At 48.5% G+C, this 25,925-nt stretch overlaps 1 protein-coding gene across 1 annotated transcript in view; it reads right to left on the reverse strand.

Moving 5' to 3' along the window:
• The window catches only part of ARID1A (AT-rich interaction domain 1A), a 57,920-nt gene that overhangs the window by 8,398 nt on the left and 23,597 nt on the right, over nucleotides 1-25,925 (reverse strand). The window contains exons 2-12 of the mRNA XM_039381232.1: nucleotides 25,354-25,566; nucleotides 24,192-24,650; nucleotides 23,059-23,172; nucleotides 8,844-9,084; nucleotides 8,435-8,524; nucleotides 7,567-7,734; nucleotides 6,496-6,811; nucleotides 5,449-5,594; nucleotides 5,257-5,366; nucleotides 4,205-4,414; nucleotides 3,444-3,773 (exon numbers count right to left, since the gene is read on the reverse strand). Coding sequence (XP_039237166.1) covers nucleotides 3,444-3,773; nucleotides 4,205-4,414; nucleotides 5,257-5,366; nucleotides 5,449-5,594; nucleotides 6,496-6,811; nucleotides 7,567-7,734; nucleotides 8,435-8,524; nucleotides 8,844-9,084; nucleotides 23,059-23,172; nucleotides 24,192-24,650; nucleotides 25,354-25,566 — 2,397 coding nt within the window. The remainder of the gene's footprint in view (nucleotides 1-3,443; nucleotides 3,774-4,204; nucleotides 4,415-5,256; nucleotides 5,367-5,448; nucleotides 5,595-6,495; nucleotides 6,812-7,566; nucleotides 7,735-8,434; nucleotides 8,525-8,843; nucleotides 9,085-23,058; nucleotides 23,173-24,191; nucleotides 24,651-25,353; nucleotides 25,567-25,925) is intronic.

Genomic DNA, 25,925 nt, shown 5'->3' on the forward strand with positions numbered 1-25,925 from the left:
TGTTTCAAGGACAGGCTGGGACAGGCTTCCTGGAAGAACCACGTACAGAGAACACGTTCCTTCTCACAGAATCTCAGAATATGCTGAGTTGGAAGGATCATCGAGTCCAACCCTCAGCACTGCACAGGACCACCCCCAGGAGTCACACCATGTGCCTGAGAGTTTCATCCAAACACTCCTTGAGCTCTGTCAGGCCTGGTGCTGTGACCACTGCCCTGTGCCTCATTCTTAACCACACTCCCTTTCACATGTGGTGCCACCACCCATGGCACTGTGTGGTGCTTCCCAAGCTATCCCATCGGAGGCTGATGCTCTGGAGTGCACCATGGGGCAGGAATATGGTGCTTCCTGGCAAGGAACCCCTGACATGTCACACCTTCACACTCTTTCCACCCGGGAGGGTGGTGGGTTTGAGCCCCTCTCCTGGAAGCCTCAGGAACCTTCCTAGAGATGGAAACCCCAGGACATCAGCTGAAGCCACCAAGTAACTCTGAACAAGGCTGCTCTGCCCTTCCAGAGGGGTTAATTCACGCGCCACTCCCAAGGATTCCTGGAACAGGGAATGCCGGCGATGCCGGATCTTTTCACTGAACGACAAAACCCGTCCAGCAAGTTCCCTGCAAGGTCCCTGCCTCCCTGCTCTACGCTCCAGTGAGCTTTCATCAAACATCCCAGGCTGTGTGTAATCCAGCTGTGCCGTGAGCTCGAGGAGCTCCGCTGGCCCTGGATCGCTGTGACAGTGTCAGCTCAGGTTCAGCCGCTCCTCGCAGCTGGCAGGAGCTGAACTCTTAATTAATGTTTCCATTAGTTACCGTCCCCAGCACCCGATATCCCTCAGCTCCAGCCCTGCTGGTTGATGAGTCATTTCAGCTATTCATTAAAATCCTCCGAGGTCACGTCCAGGGCATGTTTGTTTACACCCCACCTTCCTGGCACCCTGTCCTCAACTCTGTGACTCCCTCCCAGCACGGGGAGGTCTCGGAGAGAAGGAAGGGCAGCGGGAGCTCAGCGGGGAGTTTCATTCATGGGCCCTCCTTCGCTCCACTCGCTTCCCCCAGGAATTCACTCCCAGCTCCGTTTGTGCTGCTGGCACCGGCAGGAAGAGGCCCCGAGACATTCCCTGCGTCGCTGCCATTTGGTGTTTGTCCCCACCTCCCGCCGTCCCTCCCACTCACAAGTTTACACACAGTTGGAGCGGGGCCAGTTCCACACTCTGGGAATTAAAACCCAGCGAGGACTGGTGGTGCCTCCTCCCCCTCCAGGGACAGGCTGTGTCTGCGAGCAGGAACCCTGGAAGGTTTTCAGGAAACCCGAGTGCCCATGAGGCAATTCCCAATCCCTCCCAGCCACCGGTCTCTGTGAACACTTCTGGGGTTTGAGGGGTGGGAGGGACACTGCCCGGGAAGAGCTCCGGCACCCCTGCAGCCTCAGAAAGTGGTTAATGGATAACTCATTCCCAAAGTTCTGCAGGAGTTAATTTGGCAGAAATGAAGAGGAAGCCAATGCCAACAGGTTGTAAAGTCTGCAGGGAGAGCAAACCACGTCTGTGTGGGACAACAGAGCCTTTCAGCCTTTCTGATGGGCCTTCAAAATGTCCTGTTGTTGTCCACTGGGTTTATAAACAGGGAAGTTATTCTCCATCCAGGTGATTCCTTGGAGACAGGACTGTGTGTGTGAGTCTGGAGGACACTGGGCCCTGGAAATGCAGTGTCCACTGGGACTCAGTATTCCAAGGCTCTTCAGCCTGGAGCTGGGGTTGAGTAATTTGTGTTGTGCCCTACACCCCAGTTCCTGCTGATCCAGGGGAGCAAGAGAGAGGAAGAAAAGGAAAGTGAAAGAGGAGCATGGACACACTGAGTGATTCAACTTAAAGGATCAGAGCGGCCAGCCAAGCTTCAGTGCTGCCTCTGCATATTCCCAGTTGTAGGAGTCTGGAGTGAGACAGCTGGAGAGAACAGTTTAAATTGGAAATACAGCTGAGTCCTCTCATGGCAGGAATCAAACGTGCACAGTTTGGGACACCAGCCCTGCAAATTCCTTCTGCTGATGTGCTGAAGCTCAGCCCAGAAGGCAGAGCCAGGACCTTCACGTGCCATCACATTTTAAAACAAAATAAAAACTGATGCACCACCTAATCCACCCTGACACACACCTAGAGCTACACCAAGTCTTAAGTGGCTTCCTAAAACTCTCAGCTCTCTCCAAACCAACTCCAAATGCTCTTAACATCTTTGTTCTGCTGCCTCAGGGGGGTAAGAAAGAGCTTTTGGAAAGAAAGCAGGGATGGGTTTGTGGTGTAGTTCAGGCAGAACTCAGAAACCACTTTGGACAGAAGTTCAGTCTGATGGCACAGAAGTTGCTTTATCTTGCAGAACACACCAAGGATGAAGCTCCACTGGGACAGGTTTCCTGGCCAGTGACAAGACATGATTTAGTTCTTTAGAAAAGCAACATTCTGAAAGGAGAGAGAAAGGTAGTGGCCAACAGAATATTGGGACAAGCCAATCAAGGGTTTAGCAGCACTGGGACAACTGCAGTACAATCCAAACAGGTTCATTATTCCACTCCTCAGGAGCCAGACAAAGATGGTGCCAAGTGTCAGAACCAAAAAGGTATTTTTTTTTGCAAACATTATAGGAACTTCAAAGCACACCAAGTTTTTATTTCACCTACATGAGCAGGCTCCTGACCAGAAAAGGCATCTGAAGGTTTTAAGTTATAAAGCAAACTGGAAAACTCAAGCTTAAAGAAGGGTTGGCAAGTTCAGCAGCAATTCAAGCAATGAACTCAATGCAAATGAGACAGAAAGGATCAGACTTTCCAAAGACCAAAGAGTACAACATGCAAGGCTGGCCTGGATGTCTTCCTTTTTTTTTTTTTTTGGTTTAACAAAATCTGAATTGAACATTATGCTTAAATATGCAGAAACTGGAGAACCCCATCAAACCTGAAACAACAGAAGTTGTTCATTTTAAAGGGCTTGATTCCTAAAGCATCCAACTTGTAGAAGGCCTACAGTGCTCTCTGTGCACAAAGCCTCAGAAGGTCCTCCCCGACTCCTGCTGAAGGCAGAAAGAAGGAATTCCTGAGGAAGGTGAGTTCACACCCATATCCAGCTTCTTCTCCCAGAAGGTACCACTGGCATGGTCAAAACCAACTTTTCCAGCAAGTCCCCAAAGCTGAGCAGTCACACAAGGGCTGCTGTTGGAATATGCAGGGGTCACCTTGCAGGGAAAACTCCAGACCTCTCTCTCCACCAGATTCTCCTCAGGCAGAGATGTAGCAGAAAACAAGAGAGGTGTGTGTAGATGGTTTTAGGTTTTCCTTTTTCTTAAAACTTCAGTACAGAGGTTGGACACATAAAACCTGAACTATTCTGAGAGCCTCAACTTACTCTCAGTTTCATTCACTCCCACATTACCAAAGTATTTATTCTACACGACCAGAGAACATCTGGGGGCTTTGTGGAAGTTTGGACCCACAGCACATGGGGTGGGGTGCACAGTGCCAGAGACCCTCCAGTTCACACATCCACTGCACACCTTAAACCAGTGTCTGAACTCACCTGGAGATGGAGGCTGTATCTTAGTCTGAGACTTCTTTGAATCAGCAGCTGCAAAGATATCAGGAGGGGGGTCTTCTCCTCGCTCAATCTTGCACTCGAAGGCATAGAGACACTGGATGTACTGCTTCTTCAAGGAACTGGCTGCACTGCTGGACGTGCCCACGTTGAGATTTGTGGCCAACTCGCGCCATTTCTTGTTCTTGTTGACCTGCACAACCAAACAGGAGGCTCTGAGATCAAAATCCCAGCTACTTCTCCTCCCAAGAAATTTTCTGGGGAGAAATCGACACTTCCCAGTTCACACGAGGGAAGCAACAGAGGCCAAACTCATCTTCATCACCTACAGAAAACCTTTCTAACAGGGACAGATTGCAAATCAAACCGGTCACGAGGTCAGCTGACAGCCAGATGCAAAGACAGTGTCACCAATCTTTGCACTGGACAAAGGGGAAAAAAAAAAGGGGTTGAAATGAGTCTCACCACAGATTGTTCTCAACCAGACAATGGGAGAGCTAAGCTCACTTAGAGGATGCTGGGTTTTATTTAGGGAAACAAACATGGCTAAATGGGAATTCATGGCTTACCTCTGGCTACAAACTACCTCTGAAGGGCAGCAGTCCCCTGGCTGTGGACACTCACCTGAGTCAATCCTCCAATCTCCTTCACGGAGATGTAGAGCCGGTAAAGGTCCAAGGGTTTCCTGCCCACTGCAGGGAGGTTGGTCATTCCCATGGCCTTCTCCTCGGTGAAGGCCAGGTAACGATCCACCCACAGCTTCCTCTCGGGCTCCCCACCCAGCTCGTAGAGTTTGGTGATCTTCTCATTGGTTGTAGTAGAGGAACTGGACTTCTAGGAGAAGGAAAGAGATATCAGGGCTGAGCAGCGCAAGAGCACCTCTTTCCCACCCGAGATGGTTTCAAAAAGCAGGCAGGTAAGAGCTCAAAGTGCTGCTGTTGTGTTGGGAACAGATTTATGTTAGACTTATGCTTGCTTCAGATCAACATCAGGCAAGGATTAATCAGTAAAGGCATCCAAAAGCACAGACCAGGACAGAACAGCCCTGATTTGTGGCTTCTGGCATCTCCCAGCCCAAGAGCGTTCAAGTCCTTGTTTGCAATGAATAAGAAAGGCAGATTCCAGAATACAGGAGCAGAAGTGAGAGATCTCCTGGATCTTCCTGCTGGCTGCTGCTGGCACAGGGATCAAACCTGCAGAGCATTTATTTTCCCCCAAGTAGCAAAGGAGGAGACGGGCTCAGAAACTGCTTTTTTGGTGGTTCTTTTGAAACTGGTAGCAGCAATGCAAAGAAAAACACTCCCTGAAGAACTTGTTTGCATCCCTCTTCTGGCTTTAATACAGGATTAGTAAGAGGTTTGTTTGTGAAACAACTAACACTGCAGTGTACCACGTCCCAGCTGAGGGGTGAGAGCTCCCAACCCACACCAGCAACAACCCCGGGTTTGTTTATGCTGCTTTTGGCAGTTTCACTGTGGCAGGTGATAATTTCTAATTCTGAATTGTTTTACAGGTGAAATCAATGACTCCCCAAGGACTGGGAAACGCTTCCCTTCATTTCTCACACTTACTAGACAGATGCACTGCTCAACCCAAGTGAACATGCAGTGGGGTTTTATTTCCCTGGACGCTGGAGAGGATGGGAGACATTAAAAACAAAACCCAAAACATTTTACCTTTGACTTGGATTCTGCTTTTGGCGTCCCATCTGCCTTGTTGTTCATTTTAGTTGCAGGTGTTAACTTGACATCCCCAAGTCCCATCATTTCAGGGCTTGCTGCCATCCCTGGGGAGTTAAAAGGAAACCTTTAACACTGATTTTCAACCCAGTGCAATGGAATCAACGAAATCCTAAAGCCCTGGCTTACCTGCAGAGTTGTTGGCCATATTCCCACCCATGGGGTAGGGTGGGCCCTGGGGGTTTATCATGCCAGCCATACTGTTAATTCCCTGTCCATAAGGAGGCCCAGTGCCCATCATGCCCCCTTGATTCATGTTGGGATAACCAGGAGGCCTAGAGAAGGCGAGGAAGAAACAGACACTTTAGTCCACATATTAAGCATTAAGATCTTGCCCTCTAAGGAAGCAGCTTTGCTAAAAGCAGCCTCTGGGGCAGGATAAAGAGCACAACGCCCAGTCAGACAACAAATATATCCACCAGCTTTGGGGGAACCCAATTTAGAAGCACATTCATGGCTCTCATAGCATTGGGAAGGCCACACACACCTACTCTGAAATGGGCAATAAATTAAAAAAAAAAAAAAACCACCACAGAAAACAGTACAAAGTTCAGAGCTGAATTCCAGCTCCTTTCCCACAGCTGCTCATCAAGGCCCTAAAAGGAAGAAGTTCCCTACACTGGACAAGCAATGCCTTGGATCAGACAGCTGGGTGGCTGCTGGATTTAGGGGCTGCACCACACACGCAGCATCTCCTCATGGAACAGAGGAGATCAGGATTTAAAAAAGCCAAAACAGCTGAAGAGATCTCAGAGTTAAATAATTTCAGCTACGATCATTAAAAATCCCCCGAGCATGCCATAAATGATGTATAAAATCATGGGATGGTTTGGGCTGGAAAAGACCTTAAAGATCATTTAGTCACAACTCCCTGCCCTGGGCAGGGACACCTTCCACTAGCCCAGGTTGCTCCAAGCCCCATCCAACCTGGCCTTGGACACTGCCAGGGATGGGGCAGCCACAGCTTCTCTGGGCATTCCAACATGCTGCTTGTCCAAGTTTTATGCTCTCCCTTTTCAACACTTGAGCCTGATCACAACAACGTCTCCAGGAAGGACAAACCTTCACGGGAGCTCATTCCAGCATTACCCCAAATTTGGGTTGTTCCACACACACCTTCAAAAGCCAGATCTGACACAGGGGAGGGACTTTCACGGGGGGAATCTCCCTCCTCACCTGTTCTGGATGGAGTTGGCAGCAGCGTGCATGGCAGCAGCAGCTGCCTCTTGTGCTTTGCGGTTCATCCCGGCGGGCGGGGGGCACATCCCTGTGCCCACCTGGGGGGGCATATTTGCCATATTGGGTCCGTAGGGCCTGTTCCCCATGGCTGCATGGCTCATCCTGCCCGGGGGGATCCCGCTGTACGGGGGCACACCAGTCTGCCCGTGCATCTGGCTCCCTGCTCCCATGGGGTTCATGCTTCCTCCCATGCCCGGGCTGGGGTAGTTGGCATTGGACATGGCATTGTAGTTTGGCTGCCTGGGATAACCTCCTGAGGAGATAAAAAAAGGAGGGGAAGGCAACATCACTCAACTAGTTAAGTTTATGAATCACCATAAAAATCTTCTATCAGCAAATATTTAAAGATCACTAACAGAGATGAGGGGGAGTGTTCACACCTCAACACGAAGTCAAAGTACTTGGATATAAGCCACATAAAATGTGTTTTGACATAGCCAAGCAACAACATCGATTCAGAAGCTGCCTGAAACTCTCCCAAACCTCAACCCAGCACAGTGAGCCAAATGGTCCAGGACAGGATGCAAAAACCCTCATTTAACCCTTTCCAAAACAGGCAACACTCCATTTTCTTCCTCTCCAAAGAGAACTCGCCCTTTGTCACTATTACACAGGATGCACAACCTGCAAGTTTTTAAACAAGGAGGAAGGATCCTACATTTAGAAATAAAACTATTCCTGAAAGCAACATATTCCATCAACCTCAGCAGGAACAAAGCACAGCTCCTCCCAGCTCATGAGGAGCGTGCTGGTTTCCATCACCCACACACTAAGAGGAGACACATCAAAACATTTATCACAGAATCATGGAATGGTTTGGGTTGGAAGGGACCTTAAAGATCAGTAACTTCCACCTCTCTGCCACGGGCAGGGACACCTTCCACTAGACCAGGTTGCTCAGGGCTCCATCCAGCCTGGACTTGAACACTTCCAGGGATGGACTTAACTTGGGACTTCAAAGACAAGACGTTAGGATAGAGAGAGGCCTTTGCTGAGCTCAGTTCCCACCTTGAGGTCCGTACTGCCCACCCTGGGGTCCGTAGCTTCCCATGGAGTTCTGCTGGTACGGCCCCATCCCGGCGTGCATCTGGCCCCCGGAGGACTGCCGGGGGGATAAGGCTGAGCCGGGCTGGGGGGAGCTGTACTGGGGCATCTGAGGGTTCCTCTGCATGTAACCTGCACACAGGGGGATGGAGCAAACTATTAGTGCAAAGCACCCACAGGTGCCACTGGACATACATGTTTCTAAGGAAAGCAACGCCCAGGACTAACAAAATCCTTCCAGCAACAGCCTGGACAGGTTTTAGTGCTTGCATTAAGGAGTCGGTGTTATCTGAGCAGGTAACAGATCCAATTTCCTGTTTTGGCCAGAAATAACCCTCAGTGTCACAGCAGAAGCCAGTGAGGCTCTGCAAATCCTGGGGGCTTCTTGGTGGTGGCTTTTGTTTGCTTGTTTGTTTTCTCATGGTGACAACTGTGCACCTTCAGCCAGGAGAGCTGAAATTTTTTACAGGCATTTTCCCCCCCAAAGAAATCTTATTCTCTTAGAGGGAAAAGCCCCACAATATTGTTGCAAGCACCCCTTGTTTTGAAACTTAAAAGTCACTGGACGTTGGGCAAGAACATGCACAGAAAAACATGTTGAAAAGCCAGAGAAAACATCTTCCAGGCCAAAACACCAGCTTGGATGGAACATTTAGAGGCCAAACAACCAGCAACAACAATAATTTACTGCAAGTTGCCTCAACACCCAGAGGTTATAAACCTGGGGCAGCTTTTAAATGCTCTCTCAGCACAGAATTCATGTCACCAGGCCAGGTGGTTTTTAGTTACACATCTGGCTGTACAGTTACAGCTGTTAGGTTGTGTCACACACCTCGATCCTGGGCGATGCTGGACTGGTTCATGGAAGGATGCAGGATGGTGTCCGACTGGCCGCTGGGCGGTCGGGGTGGCATCTGATTGCCTGTGCCACAAACAGGAGAGTGCTCATCACAAACTGCACACCACAAACCCAGCAGGCACCAGAGCTAAATCCCAGAACCCCAAACAACTCCAGGAGAAGGGGATGTTGGGCCACAGCGAGGGGAAACAAAAGCGAGATCGGTCGCGTTAACCCAGCGAAATGACACCGGTGGTTTCCCAGCCATCCCACCCATCCTTGAGGAGCTACAGACATCCCAAAGCAAACAAACGAGCTCAGTGGGCCTCAGTAACCACACAGTGCTGACACTGGGCAGTTCCTCCCCACTGGGCACTGTAATTCAAGTGCCAGGCAGCGTTACCTGGTACTGCAGCAGGTGAGAGTGGCCCAGAGCGGGACTGAGCAACACTGGCTGGAGATCCAACTGGGGATGGGGAGGGTCCTCTGATGCCTGGCAGGTGAGGAGAGGTATGTGGCGAGAAAGGAGACTGAGCTGGGTTACTCTGCTCTCCTTGACTGCTGGAAATCCCTGATGTGCTTACGCCAGGGCTCAGGGCTCCTTCGGTACCCATGGGCAGATCATCTATGGAACCAGACAGGTCCTGCAAGGCACAGAGAAACACATCAGGCTAGAATACAAAGACATGGGACTGTTCTCTCACATCCCACTAAGGAAGAGCGTTTCTCCCTTAGGCATGTTACAAACAGAAATCAATGAACTCAGTTCTTGTTACTGTCAGCACCAGAGGCTGCTGCAGACTGAGGTAACTGCCAGACGTGTCTTATCCTGCTGCCTGTCTGAACCCGGGAGTTCCTGGGTTGCTTTGCTGATGGTCCAAACAATTGGCTAATTTTCCTACTCGCTTTATTTTAAATTCAGTTTAGAGGTGGGAAATTAAAGAATGCATCAACAGTACACGTAAAACTGCAAACACAGGAGACAGTCCATGTGACCGCGGCTTGGAAGAGAAACGTGGCTCAGCCTCTGAAAGACAGAAAACTCCTGCCTCGCCATAATTAATTCATAAACCTCCTATGAGCTGGGAAACTACTCACTTGAGATGGATAAAAACAAACTAAACAGAGATTTAAAAGAAAACCATAAAATACTCTTCAGGGTTCCCGCTTCCCTTTCTTCAAAGACAGCAAAAATTAGCAGTTACTGCATCAACCTCTAAAGTTCAGCTTTTCTTGAAGGCAAGGCTAGAAAACACCCTTCCTCCTGCATGTATCCACCTTGGCAGAAGCAAAGCACAAAAAGCCTGAGAGAGATGAAACCTCCAATTGCCACAGCAGCAAAGTGACAGCATCAAAATTCAGCTGGCAAGTGTGAGAACGGGGATAATTCCAAGAAGATGATGTGCAGATCCAACATGCCCAGTTGTACTGTCTGGTTGATAACAAGGTGCATCAGCTGTTCAGGCTTGGCCTGCAGTGAATGAGTCAGGAACAGCCCGAGCCAGAGGAAGTGGTGGCGTATTTGAACAGAAAGCTGGGAAGTTGTAACTATTCCAGTGATTAGATAAAATCTCTGCCAGAGGTTCAAAGGATCACTGGCAGGTGAAGAAGTGGGAGACCAAAGCTTACCAGGACTTCACCTGTCCTTCCTAAGTCTTCCAGAGTAATCAACACTGGATCAGCAAGATCCTGGGCTGAGCCCTGAAGGTATCTCAGATCATCTCCCCCTGCAGAGAATTCAGCTGAGCAGCACCAACAGAGCCCAAGTCATTTAAAACCTCACACAGAAAGGCTGAGCCAACTGATAAATCACTTGGACACCCCGGTCTCATTTACACTGACTGGACAATTCCTGGTTCAGCAGCAGTTCAGGTGACGTCTTCCCAGCTCCAGCAGTGCAGGAGGACCTGGGACACAAGATACTGCAGCTTATCAGCCTTTGGAAGCAGAGCTATCACTCCTAACACCTGTCTGCCAGGTGATGTGTGGAAAGGCTCTCACAGCACATCCCTGTCAATCCCAAGCTGGTGAACAACACGTCACCACATCCCGGGAAGAGGATGTTACGGAGTGAAAGTGGAGTGGAGTTACAGAAGAATAAAAACCAACCTGGGAGACACCCAACCACCTCACCACACCCGTGGGACAGTGACACTCAGGACAGAGGGGAGAGCTGGGCATCAGCACCACACTCAGCTGCTGCAGCGGGGAAACCTCCTCTACTTTAGTGGAATTTAATCAAAATGCTTCTAAGAAATGCTACACTGGAGCTGAAACCCCCAGTCACTCGGTGGGATGACTTAGTTCATGCATGTCCCCCCTCCCTTTCCATCACTGTTTCTGTTGGAGAGCTCATTTCCTGCACCACAGTCTCAGAGGTATATTTGCTTACTGCTCAAGTATTATCTTCCTGAGGAAAAAAAAAAAAAGCTTTGTTTTATCTCAATGAAAGCTAAAAAACTGCAGAAAAAGCCTAAAAATAGTGTCTGAGATCTCTTGCAATTTTCACTACTTTCCTATTGTAGCATCAAAAGCACTGCTCCTTCATGCAGCTATTTGGGCAGTTTTCCCTGGACAACTTTGATAAGTCCCACATTCCTACTGCAGAAACCATCTGAAGTGGGAGTAAAGAGACATTATTTCCAACATTTTGCATTAAAAAGCATCAACCAGCACAAACAATCAGGACACAAACCACTCCTCTCCCTGAGATCCACTGCATCGAACTGCAGCCACCAGTACAAGACACACAATGAGATTCCCCTCAGAGTCAATTAAGGGATCAGAATGTCCAGAAACAAGTCAGCCCAGCCTAAAACTGGGTGAAAATACTGGTATGTCCCTTAAATGCATTAAGGTAGTTTTAGTCTGAATCACCAAATGCATCCAAAGACTGTTTTCCTCATCACTGAAATGAAGTTGGAGGCCAGACCCATTTGCAGCTTTAAAATCCCCACCACCACCAGCTGATGTGGTGTGGAATTTCAGAGCAGCTAAATCTTGGGAGCAGAGGGGCAGAGCCCAGAGCTGTGGAGGTGAGGGATTTTTAGGCTCAAAGGAAAAAAAACCCACATAAATGTACACCTGAGACAAATACTGGCATGAAAGGATAGACACAGAGCGAGTGTGCAAAGTGAAATGTGAGTTTCCTTCCTTTATCAGGAGTGTAAGTGCTTTTCCAAGAGGCAAGAGAGAAGGCTTTGGATGGAAGGACCTCAGGATGTGTGGAGGTCACTGTCTGCTCCATGGTCTGAGCAATATTCATACATGAACTGGGTAGACTAAGAGGGCAAGACTTGGTAATGCCAGACATGAAAATATCTGCAAGACATAAAATGAAGTAACATTAAAAACTCTTTGAAAATTAACTCCTAAATAACTAGATAATGATCTTTAAAGCTGATGTCTTTGACCATTCTATGCATCAAAGCCTAAATCATTGAAAAACATCCAGTTTTAATTAAGCAGGTGAATACTGGGTGGGTTCTGTGAGAGTGAGGGCCCCTCTGCATTGCTGACATACCATCAGGGACCCCATAGAGGAACAGCAGACCTTTAGCTGTGGATCAGATTCTCAGATTATTAGTTTAAATGAGTTAGAAGTAAATTACACATCCCCCTTTCATGGCTGTTAAGACAGGAGATGAAACACAACCGTAAAAATCAAGTAACTCGTAAAGTGACTTTCACCTCTAAAAATCTGTTAAGTTTTGTGAATTCCAACAATAAAGTCATTTTCCAGCAAAGAAGGACTCTGCCAGCAGAGCAGCATTTTCTGAGTGTGTTATTCAGGACTGAGTTTCTCAGAAGGGAAACTCCTGCAAGGGGAAGGAGCAAACAGGGACTGGAATGTCTGAGTGCAAGCAGCTCATCAGCGAGGAGCTGGTTTCCTCCTATCAAGTTATCTCAGGACACCAAGCATCAAGGTTTTAACTAAACCCAAAGGACACCCCCCAGCTCTGATATCCCCAAAACCAGGGGAAAACAAAATCCCTCCAACTCTCTACAGCCTGTTTTAAAGGCAGAGAAGCCTTAAAAAAACCCAAACCTCATGGAAATAATGGAGACCTGCTGCTGCCGTCGTGGGTTCTGGATGAAGCCCAAGAGGAGAGGGCCTGGGAGGTTTTATTTGCCTCCCACGGAGCATCAGGAGGAGACCTGGAAAGACACAGCAGCAGCAGGAGAAGGGCTCTCCCCTTCCCTCCTCCCCCAGCACAGCCAACAGAGCTGAGACAGGAGGTGAGGCTCGGCAGCAGTAACTCTGCCAACTCGGAGGAAACGTCAGGGTCTGGAGAATTTCCTCACGTGTTTCCAATGTGTTTTTTATGCATTTTATTGCTCATCTGCCATGCAGATCAAAAACGCTGGAGGGATTCCAACTATTTCACACAGAATCTCACACTCCAGGCTGGCTGCAGCCCCAAAAGCCTGAGTTTCTTCGCTTGAAATACTGCCCAGTGTTATTTTGGGATGTGACCCGATAGCGGAAGCCCACGGGGACCCTGGAACGATAACCGTTCCAGCTGCGATTGGATGCCCGAGCCTGGCCGGTGCCAGCGCGGGTCTGTCAGTGCTGCTGACAAACAAGGGCTCGGCAGCAACACCTCCCTTTTCACACCACAACAAACCCAGGCCTGGAATCACACAATCTGGTACGCAGAGGAAGGGGGCAGGGGAGTTCATCTATCCCAGGGAAAGGGCTGCAAGTCCTGGCACGGCCGACGCGAGGGAGCCCGGGCTGGTTCGTGCTGGAAACAGCCGGGGGTTCTTTTATCTGACAAGAGGAACCACCACCCCACTATCTGATAGGAGCTTGTTTGTTAAACAAACAAAAAGATGAAACAACGAGAAATACTTAAGATCAAGGTAATAAAATCCCAGAGGAGAAGAGAGATTCAAGGCTCCTCCGCTCCGGCCCATCCCACTTATCTGGAAGAGCAGGAAGACTGACCAGAAAGCAAATGGAATAGCCTCCCCTGCCCATTCCCCGGCCTCAGCGCACGTGGGAAGTGTGGGGGAAGAGGGAAGGAGCTCAGGCAGGGTGGAATGATCCAGCACTATCAGATCACCAGACTGCACTCAAGGAAATTATGGTCTGGAGATGAGCATGTGGTGCAGCTTATAAATTCTGTAAGGCCAGTTATTTCCATAAAGATGCTCACAAGCAAGACCAGAGAACAATGGATAAATGTATTCCCCCATTCTTTCTGAAAGGGAAAAGGCCTCTTTATTCTTCTAATTGAAATGCCCACTTTCTATTACAAGTTCTTTCTCTCTGCAGTTGCTTTCCCACTGACTCAAGAACTACCAATACCTAAAAAATCACAATCTTGTCCCTTCCTTCCCCCTTTATTTCCACACCCCCAATATCTCAGTTCTTTCTATCACAACAATTACACAGCTGACTGGCAGGATCTCCCTGCTATTTTGGGGACATGGATAGACTCGTTCCTGCTCAGCAGCACAGGTAACTGAATCCTGCACCTCACGCTCCACAAAGCACTGTCTCCCAGCACCGAGCAGCCTGGAGACCTCCCCGTGCTCCACTCACACCACACACCCACAGCACACCCAAGAGGACACCTGGCAAAGCCAACCCGAGGTTTTCACAGATGTGACAGACCAGGATGTCTTTCCAATGTCTTTCCCTCACCACACTGAGAACTTTCTGGCAACACTCTGTTCCCCCGTGCTCTGTCCCCTGCCATACTTTGAGAAGAGTGGGGTAGAGCCCAAAATCACATATTTTTAAAGCTGTCAGTTTACCTGTTACTGATTTTGTGCTCATACACGTGTGGGAAACATGTCCATCCACATTCCCAAGCTGCCCAAGATGACTAAAGACTAATCAAATATAACCAAAGCCCAGCAACATGAGCTGGTGACCCCTGACCGTGCAGAGTTTCCTCCACTGCCACGTGGCTCTTACCCCTTACTCTGTGACAAGCCAAAAAGCTTGGTTTTAAATTTAACAGGGAAGGACGACTTTGTCCTGGCATAAAAACCAGGGAATTCCCAGAAGGAAGCTCACTGCCACGCCAGCACAAGCTGCCCACTACACTTCCATGTTTTATGGAACTCTGTAAATTCATGGCCTTGCCTCTTCTCTTACATCCCACTTCAAAACGGGACAAGATCGGCAATCAGAAGGAACAAAGGGATTTATTTATGCAGTGAAATCACTGGGTTTGGCCCCTTGGATACATCCCTGGAAGCTCAACCTCTAATGTGAGCAAGGGTGACGTGGGGCAACAAGAAACCAGACACTTCTCAGGTTCTGCAAGAGAAAAAAAAAAAAAATCAAGATCCTGGTACAAAACTGAGGGTGCCACAAGGACCTTCGAGTCCTTATGTGCCACTTACTCATCCACACAGTCCTTGGGGAGAGGAAATAAGTGCTAGACTTTACAACTTCAAGAGGAAAACACCTGCCCACTAAAACAAATATTAGGGAGGCAACACTAGCAAGGCTTCAGCCTGTGCTACAGGGTCCATATTCCCTTCCCTTCCGAGGAGTTTCAGCTCCTCTCAGGCACCAGCGCTGACAATTCCAAACCTAAGATGGGGACTAGAACATGCCAGGAGAGATTCGTGCAGTTTCCCTGCTCAAAAAAAGAAGCTGAAAAGCTCATTCTTCCAGGCTGGCTTTAGACAAACTGGGAGAAGCTGCAGGCTCGAGCTGCACTGCAGGGAAAGGAGCATTCGGAGAGGAGGCTGTCGGGAGGAGGGGCTCGGTGGCACACGAGGAATTTCACTCTGACTGCAAAAATAAGCTGCTGTTTCTAATCCAGCTCAGTAAATCTAGGTGAGTCTGGTCTGCTGGCAGAGAGCAGGTACAAAATAAAGCAGGGAGGAGGACAGAGGGAAGTGCTGCTGGCTTTACTACATTCCTGCAACGGGAGCCTTGCGGAACAGCCGGCGCTGCTACCGCAGCAGCCATTGATTTTTCAGAGGTCGATACTCCACTCCCACAGATCTACTCGGCAGGAGCTTTAATCACATCTCCTGCTCCCTACCCTGTGCCACCCCTCCTTCTCTTCTCCCTCCAAATAAAATAAAATAAAATAAAACATATTTAAAAAAAAAAAAAAAGGAAGGCAAGAGGGTTTTCCACCCTCTCCGAGCACTGAGCAGGCTGAAAAAATATCTTCTCGGTCTTTGGAGAGCGGAGATTCAGAGCTGTAGTTGCAGCACAAAGTAGGGAAGGAGTAACGTGATTCATCCAGAGAACAAGATGTCGCTGAAGGGAAAGCCTGCCATGTGGAAGGCCAGCATTCCCACCCGGAGAGCGCTGGGTGCTGAGCTCTTCCGCAGGAGCCTGGGAGATGCAACAGCAAAAATGGACAGAAGAGTTTCCATTTTAACCCTTTGGAGGCTGCTCAGCTGCTAAAAGCACTCCCAGCTTTATCCACACGTTGATACAACATCAAATATCCAAGGCAGCAGGTAAATGCCGAATTTTGCTTGGCAGAGCAGCGTCACTTCAGCTATCCCAGAGGTTGTCCCATCCATCCAGAAGGGAAAGGATAAAACCTCCAGCTCCCACAGCAACACTGACCCCAAAAGAAGCTGCAGGAACGAAGCAGGAGGATCCCAGGCACAACAAGCAGCAACATGGCAGCAGGACCAGAGGATGCTCTTACTGGTTTTCTGGATGGTGTGGGGATTAAGGAACCTACAAGTCGATCCCATCCTTTGGAAAGGTTGGTCTTGGGAAGGCAAGTGCAGGAGGGAAACTAGTACAGGCCTCAGCTGACAAAACCACAACCCATTTATTCAAAGAGCTTTTGTTTTCCTTCCAGAGGTTTTTAAGTCTCCTCCTTCAGTCTGAAGACAAACCCCAGATCACATAAAACACGGAATCACGGAAGAGGCAGGAAGCAACCCTCTCGTTGCCAGGGATGAGGATATTCCCATTCCCCAGAAGTGCTTCTCTGGAAGGCTCTTTCCAGAGGAACACATCCTCTGATGTGTTCCACACATTTGGACTCCAAAGCATTTAGTCATCCCAGCATGTGACTGTGCCACCAAAGCCAACCACCCGAGTCAGGGTGGGCAAAGAGGTGCAGCAAAGGCAGGAGGCTGAAATGATTACAAAATTAAAAAGGCCCCTGTTCATCCAATACTTTGGATTTTAAGATAAATCAGCTTTTAGTATTCTCATCTGCCTCTGAGACAATTAACAGTGATGCAACTAATTTCTGAAAAAGCGGAAGGAAGGAAGGTTTTAGGAGAGAACAAGATTTCTTAGGTCTCAGGTATTTGCAAGCCTGATGAATCCTGGTGGTTCTTTCACTGGAAGGTGTCTCTGCCTGTGGGTGGAACAAGATGAGCTTTAAGGTCCCTTCCAACCCAAACCATTCTATGATTCTAAGAGAGAGCTGGAAGCTGGCAGCTCCTTCCCAAAGCCTGTCACACCTGTGGGGAGGCAGTGATGGAGCAACACGGCTCAGCCCCAGACACTGGAGCATCTCCAGAGAAACCACTTCCCATCAAGAACCTTTCTGTAATGCCATCCCCATGCCCAGGTACTGCTGATCCGTGTGGGATGGAGACACCAGAGACACGACTGGAAAGAATCAAGGAAATTCCCCTCTCACTCTGGCTCTGAGCAGGGAGTGTGTACAGGAAGAGGTAAAATATCCATGGAAACCTGGCCCATGGGTCTGACGTCTGCCCGGTGCTCCCCCTTCAGGGTCAGAATGCCAAAACAGTCAATTCCTAGAGCTGTCACTTTTTGTCATTTCAGGAAATTAAACCTTTTTTTTTTTTCCCTTTAAATAAAGGTTTCTGTTTTCCTGTGTAAGACCTGACTCAAAACTGTAATAAAAACCAACCATAAAACTCCTCCTCCAATACCAGGACTGGTTTGGAATCCTGGCATGACCCATCCAAGCCCATCCTGGCTGCAGGAAGGGCACGGGGCAGCTGAAGCCTTGGGTCCCTGCCATGCCCCACATTTGGGCACCACGTGGAAAGAGTTTTCTCCGTGACATTTATGATCCCACTCATCTCCAAGACAAATCAATCCTGCATGCCAGAAGGATATTAAGAGGGAAATGATTCCTGTAGAGCAAAAGCTCTACAGTGGCAGTGCTTAAACACTGTGTTAAACACCTTTATTACCCCTGCAACCGCTCCACGCAGCAGATGGAGGTCACACCAACACAGACTCTCCCTCCCCAGCACGGGGTGAGACCTCTGGCAGGGTTAAGTTTTGATGGAAAGGGAAGAGGATGAGGATCATAAGCCCAACATCAGACTGACAAGCGGCTTCCGCGCCTTTTAAAGGGTCTCCAATGACACCGAGTCAGCAGCAAAAAGGAAGTGAAAAAATGATTTCCCAGCCCCGCAAGGAGGAGAGCAGAAGCAGAGGGTCACCCTGTGAGGTCTGAGCTCCGGCCACGGCGCAGGAGCAGCTCGGGGTCCTCCGGCTGCGGCGGCGCAGGGGACGCGTGTGACGGAGCACGGACCATTGTTCGGGATCCAAGAGCAGGACTGGTCATCCTACAGCAATTTCCTGCTGCAGCACTGACCTGCCTAATCACTGTGGCAGGGCCTGGAAGAACAAGGGTAAAAGAACAGGAGCCTGTTCTGCGCCGAGGGAGCTGCCGCCCGCTCCGGGGATCACCGGCTCTGCTTCCAGCTGGGTGGGAATCGCTGGGAAGCAAAGGAAGGGCTGGGGGCTCGGGGAATCTGTGCGAGGCGTGCAGGCAGGAAGCAGAGCTGAGCTGCTGACGACCAGAATAGAAACAGGAAACGAGCCCGGCATCGAGCATAGCGCAGCTCCTGCATCAGCGGCTCCGGCACAGCTCCGGGGGGATGCTCGCTGCTGGAGAAGGTGACAGGCTCCAGGCAGTGCAGTGTGGGGTGGGGAGTTCCCCCCCTGAACACCCTTCAGACCCAGAGGAAGGGGTGGGAGAGGAGAAAACTGCCACATGGACACACAGCAAAGCAACCCCGGAGCGGGTCGCAGGCGTGGAACTGGAGTGGTCAGGGTGGAAGGTCAGGGTGGCTCTGGAGCAGCACCCTGTGCTCTCCACTATTAGAGAAATGTAAAAAATTGGGGGGGGGGGGAAAAAGGCACAGCCTCCTCTAGAAACCACGCAATGGTGGCCACAGTCACACACTCAAAAAAATCTTGGGCAGAGGATCACTGACCAGGGAAAACCACATTTTTAACTACCCCATCACCGTAACTTGGGATAAAAACTGTTCAGATCAGCATAGACTGGAATGCAGGGATATCTACCACCAGAGTTTCGGGTCTTGTGCTCCTGGGGGAAGCCTCGGGGTGCTGGTGGGTTTATCTGCATATCCACTGCGCTGCCCAGGCCCCACAGCACTGCCCTGCTTTGAAATGCACACACGGCTAATCCCTCTCCTAAGGCAAGCAATAAGACAAGCTCAAAAGGCCAAATACAAACCAAACAGAAGCAGGAAGTCCCATATGGAAAGAGAAAAAAGGAGAGGGGAAAAAAAAAAATAAAAGGCTTGAAGTGACCAGCAGATTCAACTATAAAAGGTTCTTTCTCCCTTTCTCCTGAAAAAATTTGTCAAAATTATTCATTTTAAGCTCAAAGAACAGGCTGCTCCTCCCTCCCTCCACAGCAGCTCTGAGACAGTTTTTTGCTGCATTTCAGCCTGTTGCATTGATTATTTCCAGGTCAGGGGACGCAGCTGACAGAGCTCAACTTTATTCCACTTCAAGCACTCCCAGAGCACAAGCTGAAATGACCAGTTGTTAAGAATGGAAAATTCAAATTGTGCTTCCGTGACAACCTCCAGGGTCCAAATTCAGTAACTACTTGACTTAGAAAGGAAGAGATAATCAAACCAAAACCACCCCACACTGCTGGGGATATTCACAGACAGGCTCTGCCAAAACTCTGCAGCCTCATTCCTCTCCCCTCCCCACAAATCCTAGTTTTGTTAAATCCACACTGCAAAGACCCAAGACCAAAAGGCAAGTTTGGAAGTTAAGCATGGATCAGGAATGTTTTCAGTCAGTTATAATCCTTTCTGCCACTGACAAGACACTTTCCAGATTTAAAGTCAGACACGAACCAAAGTGAAACCCCACTAATAAACCAAACAGTTTTCCAATAGTGCAAAAAAGCAAAATACTGAAGTTGAAAGTATTCCTGCTCTACAACAAGATGAATATAAACTGCCCAGAACACGGATGGGGTTTCTCCCTCAGGATATCCAGTACACTGACCAAACTAAGGACATTCTGGGCAGGGAATTCTGAAACTTTTGCCCAAGCTGTCCTAGTTTGCTGCCACAAAAATCCAAACATAACTTTGCAGAGTCAGGACCTCCAAAACCACGCCAGTATCTGCCCTCCTGGTTTGGCTGTATGTCCCACCCCAAGCAAAACCTTTCCTACTGAAATGCTGAAACAATACCTCTCACATCAGTTTTGGGCTCCACACGTAGGAAAACTTCTCTGAAGAAATCCCAGAAGCTCTAGTGAAAAGCAAATATAAGCTAGTGCACACAGATATGCTTCAAAAATGGCTTTGGGGGCCAACCTGGAAGCTCAAACACCACAGACCTGTGGCTGGGAAGGAATGAACAGCCTGGTGGGAACCACTGCCTTCACCCCTCATCCACCTCAAAGCCACCAGGAACTTGCCCCCAACTCCTTCAAAGCCATCAGACAGAGACTGGGGCAAAGTAACATCTGCTCCACGTTCCACAGTGGAAAATCACAAAATCCCTCCCAACAATCCTAAAACTCCAAAGAACTTTGCAGCAGAACCGACCCGCAATCCAAACCCAAACGGATGTTCCAGCACCCAATTTGCTTCTCCCAGACTTGCTGCCAGCACCTTCCGTGGCTGAAGGCAGTTAATAGCTGGAAATGTTTGACTCTTTCAGCCTCAGAACCCAAACTTCAAACGGTGAAGACACCGGATAAACTGGATACGAACTCGCCAGGAGGAATTTTTCTGCTAAGGAGAAGAGACTTGGGAATCTCCTGGGAGAAACGGTTTTATCCTAAGGATGACTATTCCTCTGTTACACCCAGACACAAAAGACTGCACTTCACTTCTCCTGTGCAATTGCAATCTAAGTTTAGTTTGGCTGCAATCCTGGCAGAGGCTCCCTTGGGAAGCAGTGAATTTTACATAGAAATTCCTCACCTTGCCTGCTACAGGAAGGAAGAACAGCCAGGACACTCACAGGGATGCTATTCCTCTTTAAAAGCCATCAGAGAGCTCATATGAGCTCAGGAGGAAGTTTAGTTAGTGGCACAAAAATCATTACTGGGAAGGGATTTCGAAGCCCCCACCCAGAACAATCAACTTGACAATGTCCCTGCCAGGAGATCACCACCTCCTGAAAGGGTGATGGATCAGCCAAAGAAATATTCCCCCTTTATTGCTTAGAATTCCAAAGTGAACACTGATCTACAATATCAACGTGTAAAGGCCAGAGCCTCACAAAGGCATTGGGTACATAAATTTAATACTTTCCAAGGACCCAAAAAGCAGGAACCTCCCTTTTCCTGCTGGGGGCTGATATATGTTTAATTAAAGATGATGCATGGCATGATTTGCCCCGATTCCAAGATTCCCAGTGAGCAATTCCACAGTGCCCACCGAGGCTTGGAAAAGGGCTCAGAACTAGGAAAAAACAAAAAAATAAAAGCCCACAAACTAACTCTGCTTCTGTATGTCATCCATGATGGCAAAAGAGGGATCTAGGAATCCTCCTGAGCAGGATAAAACCTTCTAAACCAGACAGACTGAGCAATATCAGGAAGATAAAAAGAAATTGATGGTGCACTTCCATGGAGCTCTTGTGTTCCTGAGCATCCCCAGGCCAAACTTTGTGCAGGAGATTGATCACTGAAAACAAGGAGTTGGCTTCCAGCATCCCTTTTAACCACCCCACAGCATCCCTGTCTGAGGCCTTTCTCAGTTGGTGGCTGCTCTTGTCCTACAGGATCCAAACAAGGTGACAAGGAATTGTGGAACAAGTACAAGAAAAAGAGTGATTTTTCTGCAGGGAGCCTCCTTTTTTTGAGTTTTGCCTACCAAGAAAGAAAAGGCCCAAAAATACACCAGTAAGCTAAAGACTGTTGGATTTCTCAAATGCAAATTATTTGGTGATAAGGCCAGGAAAACCACATATTCCCTCATTTCTGGGTTCCTCCACTCTTGAAGCAGAGATGAATTCCTTTTCTTAGACTGCTAGGGAGAAGGGACAACTTGAAAAGGGCCAAATATATTTAACCACAAGGTATAAAACAAACTCCCACTTGGTGCTGAGCAGGAGCCACTTCTGCAAAGCAGAGCTACAAATTCCTATAATCCAAGGCAGGGGGATCAGTAGGGTTCAGGAAGGCTCCATCAACAATGCCACTGAACAGGACTTCCCACCGTTCCAAGCTACAGCAATTTCTTCAATTACTTCACTTCACTTTTCCTACGTTCCTCGCCAGAAGATGGGTCACATGGAAGAACTTGTGGAGAGGCAGAGTGGAAAGAAACATGCTATTTAAAAAGATTTTTTTTCCCCCAGGCCTCAGAACAAATTAAATCTTTGTTATCAGGGTCCAAAAGGCAAAAAAAAAAAAAAGAGAGGGAAGAAACAACCCACAACTACTCCCATTAGGTGGTCAGAACTAGAATCACTCTGTATTTTGGGTGACAATTTGTACCCACAATCCAAAGGAATTATTTCAAGGGGCTCACAACAAACCTGTTCTCATTGCTGGGAGCAAAAATAACTTGGTTATACACACAGCTCACTCCTCTGACCAATCCAACTGCAGCTCCAAACACTGATTTAGCCAGTGGCTAAATAAAAAAATAAAAGCTCACTCACTTCCTACTGGGTAGAATTCATGCAACCAGTAAAATCAGAACTCAGCAGCTCCAAACTTTTCCTCCAAGTCAAAGGCACAGACCAAGTTGTGCAAACTAATCTAAACTTTTAATACTTCTCCATTTTCTTGATGTTTTAACCCAAAGTTAAACTACTCTGGTCCAAAAAGTGCTGAACGCTGGGCACTAATCTCATCCCCAACTGGTCACTGCACATCCAGCAAGCAGATTTAGGATGCAAAAGGAAATATAATTCTCCATCTGTCAAGGAAGGAGCTACATGGGACTGATCTTCCTCACTCCAGGTACTAATAAACTTGTCTTTTTCACCAACTGTTCAGTCAGATTGGACCAAAGAAGCTTAAATCAGCAGTATAAGGATCCAACGAGACAGAAAGGGAATGGTGCTCCAGGCTGCCAACCACCAGTGCCACAGTGGGCTAAGGAACAGAAAAATAAAATAAAAATGAGACAATTTCCCCTGAAAGTCAGGGCCTACTCTGACAGAGGTCAGGTACTTCAGCCACTGCAAACAGAGAGCCCAAAAAATGAAATGTTTTCAGTAGAACCTGCCGAGCAGAGTACTCAGGGTTAAACTTCCCTCTCAAATCCATTACTTTTGTAAATTACATTCAATCTCCAGTGGGAAGCCAGAAGCTAATGACTTAGTAAAAAGCACAGGCAGCCTCCATCATTCCCATTTCCATGTGGAATACTACCAGTGCTAATTTATCCTGCTGTGCTTCTGATTGCCCTCACCCCGTTCCCTCCACTCACCGGCAGGCTGGAAGGTCTGGACTGAAGATTCAAGTTCATGTCTTCTTGCCCTTTACTGGAAGCCATTGAGGGAGCAGATGATGCCTGGGACCCAAATGAGTCTTGAGATAACTCCTGAAACATCAAGAAACACCACAAAACCACCACAAATGGGAATGCAATAAAGCCTCTGTTGGAATCACTGCGGTATGTTCTCACATTGTGGAAGATTCGTGTTCCCTTGGTGACATTTGATCAAAACAGGAGGCAAGACAGCAAAGATTTGCACACAAACACTGCCCAACTACTACAGAGTTGGGAGTACAAGTCTAAAACCTGACAGAACAGTATTCTTGAGCTTTCCCTTACAACAGATCCTGGAGATCAGAGGCTGTCCTGGGATCTGCTCGTTTCACTTCTTCACCTTCTAACATCTCACCAAGTACCTCATTACATACACAAGGCAAGTCAATTAAAACCTTCCACTTTTCAACAGCTGCCTTGGGTGCGTCGCAGTGTTTGCTGAAAGGTCCCAGCCAGCTTTGTTTCTCCTCCCTAAAGCCAAGTTTTACATTTAAGAGCAAACTCTTCCATCACCACCCACGTGTCGCTCTGCAAACTGTGCTCTGCCATTGTGCTAAAACAAGTAGCTGTGGGACCACCTGGAGAACTGCAGGTGGAAACCATTCCATTGTGGAATCCTTTACACTGCTATTCACAGAAGCACTGAGGTTGGAAAAGACCTCCAAGGTCATTGAGTCTCACCTCTGACCAACCACCACCTTGTCAACCAGACCAGAGCACTGAGTTGTTCCCTGAACACCTCCAGGAGTGGGGACTCCACCACCTCCCTGAGCAGTTCCAATGCCTGACAACCCTTTCCACGAACAAATTCTTCCTGAAGTGCCAACCAGCAGCATTTTTCTTAGCATGAGTCTTTAAAACTGCAGTATTAGCATGGCCTGGTACCACCACATCTGAGACACAAGAGAAGTCAGCCCAGCTCGGATCATATCCTCCCACCCAACTTGTTGACGCGTTCAACCGATTTTAATGCACGAACCAAAAGGATTTGCACAACTTTTTAAAAAAAAACAAACAAACAAAACACTTGCAGAAGATTAAAAAAAAAAAAAAGGCAGGAGATGACCTACCTGAGGAGGGGGGAAGCGTTGCTGGGAATACGCAGACTGCGGCTGCGGCGGCTGGGACTGGGGGTACGACGAGGACTGCTGGGACAGGGCTGAGGAAGCTGATTGCTGGGTTTGCTGCTGCTGGTACGGCGACTGTGACTGCTGCTGGGAGTAGGGGGGCTGGCTCTGGGGGTGCTGCTGGGCTGTGGATTGCTGCTGGGGGTATGGAGTCGGGGACTGCTGATGGGGCGGCTGGGATTGCTGCTGGGAATACGCCGGCTGCGATGTCTGGAGCTGTGGAGCTTGAGACTGAGGCTGTTGCTGCTGCTGATAAGAAGGCTGAGAGTGAGGGGTCTGGGATGGAGGCTGCTGGGAGTATGGAGGCTGCTGCTGCTGGGGGTGAGGGCTTTGCTGGTTGTAATATGGAGTCTGGCTTTGCTGCCCATACGCGCTGGGGCCCTGCTGCCCGTAGGGAGGCATCTGCAGAGGAAGAGGATGGAGTTATGCCAGTTACAAAGGTATTTCACACACACACACACACACACAGATTATCCTCAAGAAGTAAAAATTCAGAAACCTGTGCAGAGCAGTTAACTGGGAATGTACTGGAAATGCCAACACCTACGTATTTCCCAGACAACAGCAAAAGTCACTTGTGTGTGACATTATTCTTGGCAGTAACAAAATTTTAATAGCTAAGCCTTTAGGGATCTCCATCTGACCACCCTTCAAAACTGACAGGAAAAACTGCTTGCTCCAATACAAAAAAAAAAAAAAAATAAAAAAATAAAAATTGTCTCTTGAATCCTGCAAACAGTCCAGCAGGCGCCACTCGGATCATGTAATGAGCCAAAACTGACCTGAAGTCATTTCTTCTGCAAAGAACAGCTGTGTCTTTAACACAACACAGCGGAAAGAGGATCTCCCTCCCCTCGCTATTTATTTTTCCCTTGTTGGATTCACTGCTCTGCTGCTGCTTCTCTCGGAGACGAGGATTCCACAGGTCCTCGGGTGTCGATCACACCTGGATCCAGGTGTGGGGGGCAAAATGCAGCCTTAGGAAATGCCATTTTGCCTAAATAACCGGTTCCAACCCGGCAGAACGTGATCCCTTCAGAAGACACAGCATTTTGTTGTTCTTTTCCCTGCTGTAACAGAGACCACAGAAGACCAGGTGCTCTACCTGCTGTGCATATGAGATGCTGCCCATCGTACTTTGCGTCCTGCTTTGCATTCCCATGGGATATCTCTGGGGAGTCTGTGGCCCATAGGGCTGTCCTGGGTAGCCATGTCCTTGCTGTGGCCCCGCCTGAGGTCCCTGCTGTTGTGTGTAGGGGTTGTTCCCTCCGTAGGGCTGTGGCCTCATCTTCCCCATCTGATCCATCGGGCTCGAGGGCTGCAAGGCAAGTTGTGACATGTGATGTACATCCAATACTACAGGAATTGCTCCCGACTTCCCAAAAACCCCAGAAGAAAACTCCAACAGGTCGGCGCAGGGAAGAAGCTGCTCTCGTCTCCCCCTTCCCAGCTGCTAAACTCCAACATTACAGTCGGAATTACAGCAGGATTCCTGCTGTCCTTTCAAACCCACAGATGTTTCGCCAAGAACAAACCCAATGAGAAGTCATTTAATGCTGACATATCTCCCGTGGCAGGACGGGGAAGAAGGATCATTAAGAAAGATGAATTATCAGTGTAAGCGGCTTTTCCCCATAGCAGGTAGTAGTTTAATGTCCAGATATTCCACAACGAGGT

This window comes from Pipra filicauda, unplaced genomic scaffold (assembly GCF_003945595.2).
Source record: "Pipra filicauda isolate LSUMZ 115617 unplaced genomic scaffold, ASM394559v2 scaffold219_size1829416_pilon, whole genome shotgun sequence".
NCBI lineage: Eukaryota > Metazoa > Chordata > Aves > Passeriformes > Pipridae > Pipra > Pipra filicauda.